At 48.0% G+C, this 12,500-nt stretch overlaps 1 protein-coding gene across 1 annotated transcript in view; it reads right to left on the bottom strand.

Moving 5' to 3' along the window:
* LOC124007830 (neuropilin-2-like) overlaps nt 1-12,500 on the bottom strand; it is a 67,725-nt gene that overhangs the window by 36,473 nt on the left and 18,752 nt on the right. Inside the window, exons 3-7 of the mRNA XM_046318612.1 lie at nt 11,537-11,718; nt 5,279-5,509; nt 3,287-3,442; nt 2,768-2,937; nt 398-553 (exon numbers count right to left, since the gene is read on the bottom strand). Coding sequence (XP_046174568.1) covers nt 398-553; nt 2,768-2,937; nt 3,287-3,442; nt 5,279-5,509; nt 11,537-11,718 — 895 coding nt within the window. The remainder of the gene's footprint in view (nt 1-397; nt 554-2,767; nt 2,938-3,286; nt 3,443-5,278; nt 5,510-11,536; nt 11,719-12,500) is intronic.

The following is a 12,500-nucleotide window of genomic DNA, read 5'->3' as shown; positions in this document are numbered from 1 at the left end:
ACGCTCCCAGTACGCATCGCTCCCAGTACGCATCGCTCCCAGTACGCACACCATTGACATGTTGGTCAATCACACAAGCTATATAGATTATAGATTTGTCTTGGTGTATTACATGACCCATGGTGGGAATTACATGACATTTACAGTTGAGTCATTTAAATGTCTGAATAAGACACGCTTATCCAGAGCGAATTGAACCAGCTAGTCTCCCAGTGGGCATAAAGGCTAGAAGTGACGTCAATTTCTCATTCCTTTACGACATTGTGTCAACCAGTTCTGCCAGCTAGGCTGCAGCTAAAAGTACTAATATACAACCAACTGAGACTTTGAGAACTGGGTTCCACATTTGGGTTCTAGCTTCCAGGTTCCAGGTGCTACATTGGGGGGGTTAGATTACCTTGTGATTCTTGCCGTAGCGATAAGTCATCCAGTCCTCTCCATTGGTGCTGACCTCCAGCTTGAAGGTGGTCACGTAGTAGGACTTCTGGGTCTCCTTGGAGACTGCCCCCTGGGTGGCGATGCCTGTCAGCACCTTGAGGAAGTGGAGGTCCACCTGGGAGAGCGAGACAGAGGGAGGGAGGGGAGAGAGAGAGAGAGAGAGAGAGAGAGAGAGAGAGAGAGAGAGAGAGAGAGAGAGCGATAGGGAGAGAGAGCGATAATGAGATACATTTCAGAAGAAGCAGAAGATACATTTCCATTTATTACAAAATAAAAGGACAATTTATTTGATTCAATACATTTCAATTCTGCTCTATTTTTCCAGGCACAGAGAGAGAACGAGATACCAAGTAGTTAAGGTTATTGGGACAACAGAGATATGAAGTCACGATGCAGATCCTGCACTCCTTTGAGCCAAACACCACACAGATACATCTAGACATCACAGTCAGGTTAAGAGCTACAGTGGCAAGAAAATGTATGTGAACCCTTTCGAATGACCTGGATTCCTGCATATCATTGTTCATAAAATTTGATCGTATCTTCATCTAGGTCAGAACAATAGACAAACACAGTCTGCTTAAACTAATAACACACAAACAATTATACATTTTCATGTCTTTATTGAACACACCATGTAAACATCCAGGGTGTAGGGTGGGAAAAGAATGTGAACCCTTGGATTTAATACCTGGTTGACCCTTATTTGGCAGCAATAACCTCAACCAAAAGTGTTCTGTAGTTGAGGATCAGACCTGCACAACGGTCAGGAGGAATTTTGGACCATTCCTCTTCACAAAACTGTTTCAGTTCAGCAATATTCTTGGGATGTCTGGTGTGAACTGCTCTCTTAAGGTCAAGCCACAGCATCTCAATCAGACAGAGGTCAGGACTCTGACTGGGTCACTCCAGAAGGTGTATTTTCTTCTGTTGAAGCCATTCTGTTGTTGATTTACTTCTGTGTTTTGGGTCATTGTCCTGTTGCATCACCCAACTTCTGTTGAGCTTCAATTGGACAGATAGCCTTACATTGTCCTGCAAAATGTCTTGATAAACTTGGGAATTTATTTTTCCGTCGATGACAGCAAGCTGTCCAGGCCCTGAGGCAGCAAAGCAGCCCCAAACCATGATGCTCCCTCCACCATACATTATATTTGGGATGAGGTTTTGATGTTGGTGTCCTGTGCCTTTTTTTTCTCCACACAAACTGTTATGTGTTCCTTCCAAACAACTCAACTTTAGTTTAATCTGTCCACAGAATATTTTGCCAGAAGCACTGTGGAACACCCAGGTGCTCTTTTGCAAACTTCAGAGGTGCAGCAATGTTTTTTTTGGGGACAACAGTGGCTTCTTCCGTGGTGTTCTCCCATGAACACCATTCTTGTTTAGTGTTTTACCTATCGTAGATTCGTCATGTTAGCACGTTCCAGAGATTTCTGTAAATCTTTAGGTGACGCTCTAGGATTCTTCTTAACCTCACTGAGGATTCTGCACTGTGCTCTTGCAGTCATCTTTGCAGGATGGCCACTCCTAGGGAGAGTAGCAACAGTGCTGAACTTTCTCCATTTATAGACAATTTGTCTTACCGTGGACTGATGAACATCAAGGCTTTTAGAGGTACTTTTGTAACCCTTTCCAGCTTTATGCAAGTCAACAATTCTTAATCTTTGTTCTTCTGAGATCTCTTTTGTTCGAGGTATGGTTCACAGCAGGCAATGCTTCTTGTGAATAGCAAACTCAAATTTTGTGGGTGTTTTTTATAGGGCAGGGCAGCTCAAACCAACATCTCCAATCTCGTCTCATTGATTGGACTCCAGGTCAGCTGACTCCTCACACCAATTAGCTTTTGGAGAAGCTATTAGCCTAGGGGGTTCACATACTTTTCCCAAACCTACACTGTGAATGTTCAAATGATGTATTCAATATAGACAAGAAGAATTACAATCATTTGTGAGTTATTAGTTTAATCAGACTGTGTTCATCTATTGTTGTCTTGCCCCTGTATGTCCATCTGTCACATAGACAGGGGGGGGGAGCGCTGCCAGGCCCTATGGGGCTGCTGTTGGGGAGGGAGAGTGGGATAAGGGAGAGGAGGTTAAAAAAATCAGTCACACTATTCCACATTCCACTGCTAACAGCCCGTTCCTGAGTAGGGAACTCATCTATCAAGTGACAGATCGCATCCTGCATCTGCTCCGCACACTGCATATTGTCAAGAAGTGTGTTTGATTGTGTGTGTGTGCGCGCGTGTGTGTCTGTGTGTGGGTCTATGTGTGTGTCTCTCGCTGTCTCTCTCGCTGTGTCTTTTTTGTTGTTGTAACTGTCTGACCTGGATGTACTCCTTAGTGCTGTCCTCGCTGGGTGTCCAGGCGTTGTCCATGTTGTTGAGCCTGGCCTGGCGAGGGGACCAGCGGCCGTCGTAGAAGGAGGACGAGGCTGAGATCTGGTCGTCCGAAATCTTCCCCGACTCCAGACCAAACGCTGTACTGCAGTGGAACGCTGTGGAGAGAGAGGAGGAGGGGGGGGGATTAGAGGGGAAGAGAGAGAAAAGGAAGGAGGTGAGGGAGGGTGTGGTTAGGAGACAGAGAGAGTTTGGGGGAAAGAGGGGGACCAGAGTTAGAGGCGGAGGGAGACCAGAGGGAAAGAAAGAGAGAGAAGAGGGAGTGAAAGGGAGAGAGAGGCAGAGAGAGAAAGTGCCTACGAGGGCAATAGGACACATATAGGACAGTAGAGGGAGCGAGAGATGGAAGGAAAGAGAGAAACAGAAAGGGATATGGAACGCGAGAACAGGAGAACGAGAAAACGAAAGACAGACGGACAGACAGAGAGAGAGCAGCGGGCTACTTACTGTCATTGACTTCTTTGTGTGTCATGTTGTAGCGGGCTGAGAAGCCGTCTTTGGCCACAGCCATGTCCGTGTGGAAGGACAGAGACAGTAGACCAGACGACGACTTGATCTCAGGAGGAATCTTAGTACCACAGTAACGACCAATCAGAGGGCCCACTGGAAACACACACACACAGACAAAAATAGTTAGGAGGGCTCTTCATTCAACATATACAGTATGTTGTCAGTGTTCAAAATAAACCGATTTAAATGTTTTATTTAACCTTTATTTGACTAGGCAAGTCAGTTAAGAACAAATTCATATTTACAATGACGGCCTACCGGGGAACAGCGGGTTAACTGCCTTGTTCAGGGGCAGAGCGACAGATTTTTACCTTGTCGAAGGAAATACTTCGACCTTTTAATATACTTATTTAACAAAATAAAATAAAACCTTGCACATTTATTCAATATAGAATTATTCCTGCAAAAATCCAACTGGGTTTGCGGTTTCCTATTTTCTATATATTTATTGCAGGATTTTAACATGTTTCATTAGCATCCCTGCATTTGATGGAATGTGAGCGTCTCCATTGAAAGTGCTTTTTGGTCCAGACATAGGCTTAAACTGGAGTAAGCATCTAATGAAAAGGCTGAAGGTCTGTGTCTCAGCGTGAGTCTCTCCATCTCGTGTGGTTTAGGCTGGGATTAAGACCCACTGTAGGGCAGACTTTAGATTATACAATGCTGTCACCCAATCTTCTCAAACTCACCCAATCCGCCAGGATTACAGACACACACACAATGTTCCGGAAGATTCCCCAAATCAGCTTTCCATTCCTTTCCTTCAGATCTAAAGACTCTCCAGTGTTTCGACTAATGTGCTCGATGGGGTTGGGCTCAATTCCACGTCAATTCAGTCAATCAAGGAAGTTCATTGAAATTCTTAATTCAAGTCATGAAAAATCCCTTGTTTAAAAAAATTTAAAAAACTATTCTTGAATTGGAATTTCAATGTATTTCAATGAATCTTGCCTCTCTTCTTTGAGTTGAAATGGAACCTGATGCCCAGTACTTTAGTTTTAGTCTGTAAAGTTCAAGTCTGTAAATGTAATGTAATTCACACATGGGTCATGTTATACAAAAGTACACCGCTCCCAAGACTCATTTCTACTAAGCTTGTGTGATTGACCAAAGCATTTGAACCACATTGAAAATGGGAGTCGTTTGGCCCTAAATGAGGAGGCATTGAAGCTGTTGTATTGGCCATTTCAAGTTAAAAAATATTTGAGCAAGTGAGAATCAAAAGTCTTCTCTCTACTAATCTATCAGCATCTTGCTCCCAGCCCCAGCGGTAGACACAAAGCGTTTTGACACCTCTCTCCAGAGCTTTCTCCCACTAGTGTTCCCCTTCCCTTCCTTCCCTGATCTCTCCTGATACCACTAGCATGTAGCTATGGTGCGTTATGTAACTCCGCCCACGGGCGCCTCACCACCACGGCAACCCATACCCCTCATACATGCACTCTCACTCTCGCTTCCAGTGTGACGTTTCCCCTAGGTACAGATCTAAGATTCGCTTCCCCTCCCCCAATCCTAACCTTAAACATTCGTGAGAAAAAAATGCTAAACTGACCCAAGAACAGCATCTAGGGGCAATTTCACCGTACTCCCTATTCCCAAACAGGAAGAAAGTGCTGTGTGATAAGGGCAGATTGAAGCAAGGGGGAAGTAGGCCTGATGAAGGGGATGAATGGGAAAGAAGTCATGGGAAAAGCCTCGTCCTGGGAGGTGTAGGATGGCTAATGCAGGAAGGGGCTAGTTCCTGGATTGTTATTGAGACAAAGGCCGCAGGAAAAGCTCCATTGCGGTATTGTAGACGATGTGTGTGGGTATGTGTGTGTTTGTGTTCAAACACATGCATGTGCCTCATACAGTGTGTATGTGTGTATGAAAGTGTGTGTGTGTGTGTGTGTACACATGCATATGTGTATGTGTCTGGCAAGCACTCACCCTGGGGCAGCCCGTCCCACACGTCCAGCCAGTCGTACTTGCAGTCTCCCTCTCCTGACAGCAGGGGGTCGTTCTCCAGGTCAAAGGTCAAGAAGGTCAAGGTCACGTCCATGTGGGGCGGAGTTATGATGATGTAAGAACATTCCAGGTTGTGGGGGTACTTGTCGGGGAAGCCGGGGGACTCGATCACTCCGGAAGGACTGGTGAAATTCCGGAAACAGAATTCCGATCCTATGGAGAACACACACAGGACACAGACATGAGACATTTATCACAGGAAAGCAATCATTTTTTACTAGTAGGGCATTTTATCGATGACGAGACATTTGTCACTGCAAGACAGCAATAATAGAATCCAGTCGCAGTTCATTGTGCGACACACATACACACATGCACTCTCACACACACATGCACTCACACACACACACATGCACTCTCACGTACAGGGCGGAAGGTACCCTAGCGGTTAGACCAATGGGCCCGGATCCTTAAGGTTGCTCGTTCAAATCCCAGAGCCGACAAGGTGAAAAAAATCTGCCGATCTGCCCTTGAGCAAGGCACTTATGCCTAATTGGTCCAGGGTCGCAGTCAATAATGGCTGATCCCTGGCCGTGACCCCACTCTCCGAGGGTGTCTCAGGGGAGTTGGGATATGCAACAAAAAACAACAACAAAAAACATTTCCATTTCCACTCGTACAGGTTACCCACGTGTACACGCAGCGAAACAGGACAAATATAAGCACCCCCATTTGACCTTTGACACACACGCCTCATCATAAACCTCATATTCGCCCCCACAACCCAGTAAGCTCTGCATTCACTCCCTTGCTTCAACAGAATAAGAGAAAAGAAAAAACACAAGCCAAATCAAACGGGGAGTAAACTCGCTAAGCGGCCCGGCAGCTCATTAGCTATGCAGATTTATGCGCCCTGGGCGGCTCACCTTGAGCTCCCGACAGATGTGCCTCCCATATAAACTTCCCCCTGAGTTACTGAGTGTTTATGGACGCGCACATTCATGATTTGTGATCTCTCTCTCTCTCTCTCTCTCTCTCTCTCTCTCTCTCTCTCTCTCTCTCTCTCTCTCTCTCTCCCTCTCTCCCTCTCTCCCTCTCTCCCTCTCTCTCTCTCTCTCTCTCTCTCTCTCTCTCTCTCTCTCTCTCTCTCTCTCTCTCTCTCTCTCTCTCTCTCTCTCTCTCTCTCTCTCTCTCTCTCTCTCTCTCTCTCTCTCTCTCTCTCTCTCTCTCTCTCTCTCTCCCTCCTCCCTCCCTCCCTCTCCCCTCTCTCCCTCTCTCTCTCCCTCATTTATTAAAAGCACCGATCAAATATACTTTTGCACCTTACAATCCCCAACCTCTTCTGCGTTCCCACCTCTCACCCTGTTTCTCTCTCTTTTCTTCTCTATCCTCCGCCTCTCTTGTTATTCAAAGCTCTACCAACAGCAATGGTATAGAACAGACATGTCCTTGAGGTGTACTGTGTATACATTGTTGAGGGGCAGGGCATGCAGAAAGAGCAGCAAAGATGAAGAGGCCTGGAAAGGAATACAGAGGCAACAGGCAACAGCAAACAGACAAGCACCCCCCCCCCCCCCCCAGATCTGATATGACCTAGTACGACCGTACTTCAACCACATGTGGTCTACCCCTAATTCACAACAACCCCAACCATCACCACGGGGCAGTGTTTGAATGTTCTCTCAAAGGCCTTTGTGTGTGTGTGTGTGTGTGTGTGTGTGTGTGTGTGTGTGTGTGTGTGTGTGTGTGTGTGTGTGTGTGTGTGTGTGTGTGTGTGTGTGTGTGTGTGTGTGTGTGTGTGTGTGTGTGTGTGTGTTTGCTTGCGCATGTGTGTTGTCCCTCCGTGCATGTATGTGTGTGTGCGTGTGTGTCTGTGTCTCCATTGGTCAGTCAGACCCTCTCGTTTAACGAGTAGAGGCAAGGCCAGTGTGATGCCTGCCTTAACCAGTCACTATGCCGACCACACTGTTATAGACCTCATGGGGATGAGGACTGCTGCCTTTCACCACAGGACGGGAGGAGAGACACACACACACACACACACAAGAAAGCCTGCCAAAGCACTTCTCCAGCAAGGTCTACTACTGCTCATTGACTGGCCCTCACTGAATAGGCAATGTGTGTGTGTGTGTGTGTGTGTGTGTGTGTGTGTGTGTGTGTGTGTGTGTGTGTGTGTGTGTGTGTGTGTGTGTGTGTGTGTGTGTGTGTGTGTGTGTGTGTGTGTGTGTGTGTGTGTGTGTGTGTGTGTGTGTGTGTGTGTGTGTGTGTGTGTGCGTGTTTAGAAGAACATGTGTGACACTGTGTCAGTGTGTGTGTGTGATTGGATGAAAACACATACTACGTTCTACATAGGTCTTGTGGTATATGATAGACAGGGTATGTGTTTGTCAATGAAAGTGTGTGTGCGCACGCGTGTTTGTGTGTGTGTGTGAAAGAGGGCTTCAATCACACCATTGCATTGTCTATATTAGCCCAGTGTGTGTTACCACCAGCTTCGCACACGCTGACATCGCCACATGCCAAATATGTGTGTGAGAGATGGTGTGTATGCATGAGTTCTCTCCCTTTTGTTCGTCCTTATTAGTTCAACTATATGAACATTCCAAAAACAAGCCCCTCTTCCCCACACACACACACGCCTGGTTTGCACATTTCACCACGAGCAGCCATTTGGCAAGAGCTGTCTGCCGGCGGGGGGTTGAGGAGGGGGAGAGGGAGAGAGGGAGGAGTGGAGGGGTGAGTTGCTGGGTAGAAATGCGTCGGGCGCTTTCCGCTCGAGTGCCAGACGGAGTAGTCTCTGCACATTTTGTCAGGGAATCCCCCTTCCCTCCCTCCCTCCCTCCCTCCCTCCCTCCCTCCCTCCATTCCTTCCTCCCCCCATCCCTAGGAGGAATGTGCGTAGCCTGTTCAGTCACCCTCTCCCCCCCTGCTCCTGTTTTCGTCTCCCTCCTCCTCGTGCAACCTCATGCTGTGAGAGTTCACCTCCACGTTTGTGCACGTCTGTTGCACATCTCAACCTCTGGCACTCCCCTTCTCTCACTCTCCCACTCTACCGTTCGCCCTCTCTGCCTCGCAGCCTACTCTCGCTGGAGTCAACCCAGGGGGGTGTGTGTTCGTGTGTCTGTATTCCAAAGGTGACCCTACAGTCCGAGTTTCGGGGGGGGACAGAGTCAACCATGACCCCAAGGGGGAACCACAGAAAGATCAATCACGATTGGCTGCGCTAGTGTTGGAGGCTGGTGGAGGTCGCTTGGCGGGAAGTCTTCCCGCTGTAGCCGTGGTAACAGCGTCACAGTAACAGTCACATGACAGGGGGCGGAGTGGGGGGCTGGTTTGGTATGAGGGGTTAATACGCCAGTGTGTGTGAGAGAAGTAGGGCACAACAATAATGGGGGAGGGAGGGCAGTGGGTGTACTTTCACCACTGTGGGGTTATGATGCGGGTGTGGGGGATGCGGGGGGGGTGGGGTTGGAGGGTTGTTGTTTTGGGGCACACGCTCCCCCAGGGGGAGGGGTTGGGGGCTCAGGGGAAGATGGATCAGGGAATACAGTTTAGGGTGGGAAGTCAAATATCTTATTGCTGTTTATTATCCCTGTATCCATTATTGTCACTGAACATAGGAAGGGAGGTACAGTATACACAAACACATGTCTGCACACACACTCTGCTTACTTAACAGTGTATTCTCTGAGTGAAGCTACAACAGACACCTCCTCATTCACCTCGGGTGCTGTTGGCAGTCTAGGAAAAGAGACTGCAAGGGTCATGTTCATTTGGCACCAAACGGAAGAAAACAGACTGAAACAGGTTGGGACTATTACCTTGGACTTGCCCAATAAGAAACACTGATTTTAGTTTCAGTTGCAAACTGTTTTCAAAACGTGTTTCCATTGTGTGCCCTAATGAACACGACCCTGATCAGCAGCGAAAGTAGGACTGAACTGTCCGGCTCTGGCTGAGGACAACCGCCAGCCGGACAGACACGCCTCCAAGCTGTGTATTGGCCTAAGATCATATCTCCTCTAGTGACGTACTCCTTCAAAAACACACACACTGCACGCGCACACTTAAATAAGACGAGAACATGTGCACACACACACACACACACACACACACACACACACACACACACACACACACACACACACACACACACACACACACACACACACACACACACACACACACACACACACACACACACACACACACACACACACACACACACACGCGTGGCAAGTGCACACAAATAAGACTAGAACACACATCCCTCATGCACAAACATCAATGTAAATAAACAACAGCTCTCTCACTGGGGGTTGTGCCTGGCAGTCTCTAATGTTCTCCCAGAACTCGCACACTACTGGGGTTTGTGGAGCGATTTGTCCCGAACCTGACATGTTAAAACAAACAACTATGATGGGTGTAGAGGGAGAGAACAGCGCCCTCCAAAACATGTGCTCTGCGTGTCGATCTCTCTCGCACAGAAACACACACAGGCACAGACACACACACAGAGCACGCACGCACACACACACACATCTATACGCCTACTTAGACACAAACAAAATCCTATAACGCCCAAACATACTGTAACCACCCACGGACACATATCGCACACGCATACCATTGTTTTTGCACCCCAAATGCATAGTAGGCTCTTGTTAAAACCATGGCAACAGCATACACACACTCTACCAGAATGGATGGGTATGTGTGTATAATACCAGCCCTATCACATCATCATATCATTGTGCTGGTGGCCTTGGTAACAGAGCCAAATAACAAAACTGGGCCACGTTCAAATCAAGTTTTAAAATGTTTGGAAACAGAGGAGGTACTACGACCCGAATCCCACCCAAACAAATCCGTGTCAATGGGATCTTACAAGCAAAGAGCAGGTCAATATAGAGCGTATCAGTATAGCTCAGTACAGTGAGTGTACTATATGTCAAATACACTTCCTCTTATGGACTACCACCACCAGCACCATGGTTGAACTCAAATCCCAACTCATCCTCACTCTACCCCCTCCCAGTAATCATCTCCTCCCCGCCTGTAGCCCCTCTCAATCCCTCTCCCCCACCCTGCCCCATCCTCCTCACCCCTCCCTCCTCATCATCTCCTCACCGCCTGTAGCCCCTCTCAATCCCTCTCCCCCACCCTGCCCCATCCTCCTCACCCCTCCCTCCTCATCATCTCCTCACCGCCTGTAGCCCCTCTCAATCCCTCTCCTCCACCCTGCCCCATCCTCCTCACCCCTCCCTCCTCATCATCTCCTCACCGCCTGTAGCCCCTCTCAATCCCTCTCCCCCACCCTGCCCCATCCTCCTCACCCCTCCCTCCTCATCATCTCCTCACCGCCTGTAGCCCCTCTCAATCCCTCTCCCCCACCCTGCCCCATCCTCCTCACCCCTCCCTCCTCATCATCTCCTCACCGCCTGTAGCCCCTCTCAATCCCTCTCCCCCACCCTGCCCCATCCTCCTCACCCCTCCCTCCTCATCATCTCCTCACCGCCTGTAACCCCTCTCAATCCCTCTCCCCCACCCTGCCCCATCCTCCTCACTCCTCCCTCCTCATCATCTCCTCACCGCCTGTAACCCCTCTCAATCACTCTTCCCCCACCCTGCCCCCTCCTCCTCATCATCTCCTCACCGCCTGTAACCCCTCTCAATCACTCTTCCCCCACCCTGCTCCCTCCTCCTCATCATCTCCTCACCGCCTGTAACCCCTCTCAATCACTCTTCCCCCACCCTGCTCCCTCCTCCTCATCTCCTCACCGCCTGTAACCCCTCTCAATCACTCTCTCTCAATCACCATTGTGGTTTCAACCCCAAAAATGTATTAGGATGAACTTAGATGACATTTACATGGTTTGATGAAAGCCATGTTAGCACCTCATGGGCAATATTGACCAACAGCAGTCCACAGGTTTCCAAATGCACATTTATATTGAATAAATAGAAATCTCAGAGGCAACAACTTGGTGTCCATTTAAGATTGGCCAAAGTCTCTCTGCATATGTCTCCATCCCAACCTATCGGTAACCAGTCAAACATCAACGTCCCAATCACACAACCAATAACATCGCCCCCCCAACGATCAACAACCAATCAAATAAGAGCTCACCGGGCAGAATTCGAGAATTCACTCACCTGTCTTAAAGATCATGAAAACCTCCCAAAATAACAACCACTAAAAACGGCTCAACAACAAAGCGCCGGACATAATGGGCTCACCCGTCTTGAAGATCTCGTAGCGCAGCGAGAAGCCAGCCCCCTGGTGGGCGTAGTCTGAGACAAACTTGATGTGCAGGGCGGTACCAGAAGAGATGATGGCTGGGGGGGCGATGTTACTGCAGTGTTTACCCAGCAGCTCAGCCGAGTCCGAGCCGCCATCGCGGATCTCAATGAAGTCGTACCTGAGGATGAGACATAGAGAATTTCGTGAAAAATCCTGGAAATGTTTTTATGCGTGGTGTCCGTATTAGGACAGCCTCAGGCTCAGCAGGAATTGATTCCATCTCAGCAGGAGTTGTTTTGGTCTAATCAAAACTAAGGCTGTCCTAATATGGACGTCGTGCCTATGGATCTATTTAATCATGCATATGTTCAAAGAGGTGCTTTGAGAAGGATGTATTGATTTCAGGAGAATGAGGAATGGATGATTCAAGCTTAAAACCAAGGACGAAGAGAAGAATAGAGAAGAAAACAGCTTTGGGGCTCAATGTGATTGAACTCTAGTCCAAATGACCTTTGACCTAAGACCTATTAACCCAAATTCTTAACTGTCATTTCAGAGACAGAGAGAGGTGAAACTTGGACCCAGACAAATCCTCACCTGCCGCTCCCAAATTAGCCAACTCAACAGAAAAACGAGTCGCTGACACCTATGAAGCTGGGAGAGGGGTCAAGGTACGGTGTGTGTGCTTGCATGACGGGCGTGCGTGTGTGTGTTCTTCTACACAGAAGATCATAAGAAATCCCAGGACATAGTGTCTATAGTACTGTAATAAGCTCACAGTTGCGGTCACAACCTCCAAACAGCAGTCACTGGCTAGTGGGATATTCATTTCCCAGTGAGCAAACAATTTCTGTGCTTTTTTTCACAGATTTTTTTAAAATCAGATTTTTGCTTGGCAGACCTTATATCTGTATTGGCATTAGTCAATAGTCAGGAATGCAACTGTTTATGTCAAATTGT

This window comes from Oncorhynchus gorbuscha, linkage group LG21, assembly GCF_021184085.1.
Source record: "Oncorhynchus gorbuscha isolate QuinsamMale2020 ecotype Even-year linkage group LG21, OgorEven_v1.0, whole genome shotgun sequence".
Lineage (NCBI taxonomy): Eukaryota > Metazoa > Chordata > Actinopteri > Salmoniformes > Salmonidae > Oncorhynchus > Oncorhynchus gorbuscha.
The sequence above is the reverse complement of the archived record's forward strand: the minus strand, read 5'-3'. Positions and strand labels throughout refer to the sequence as shown.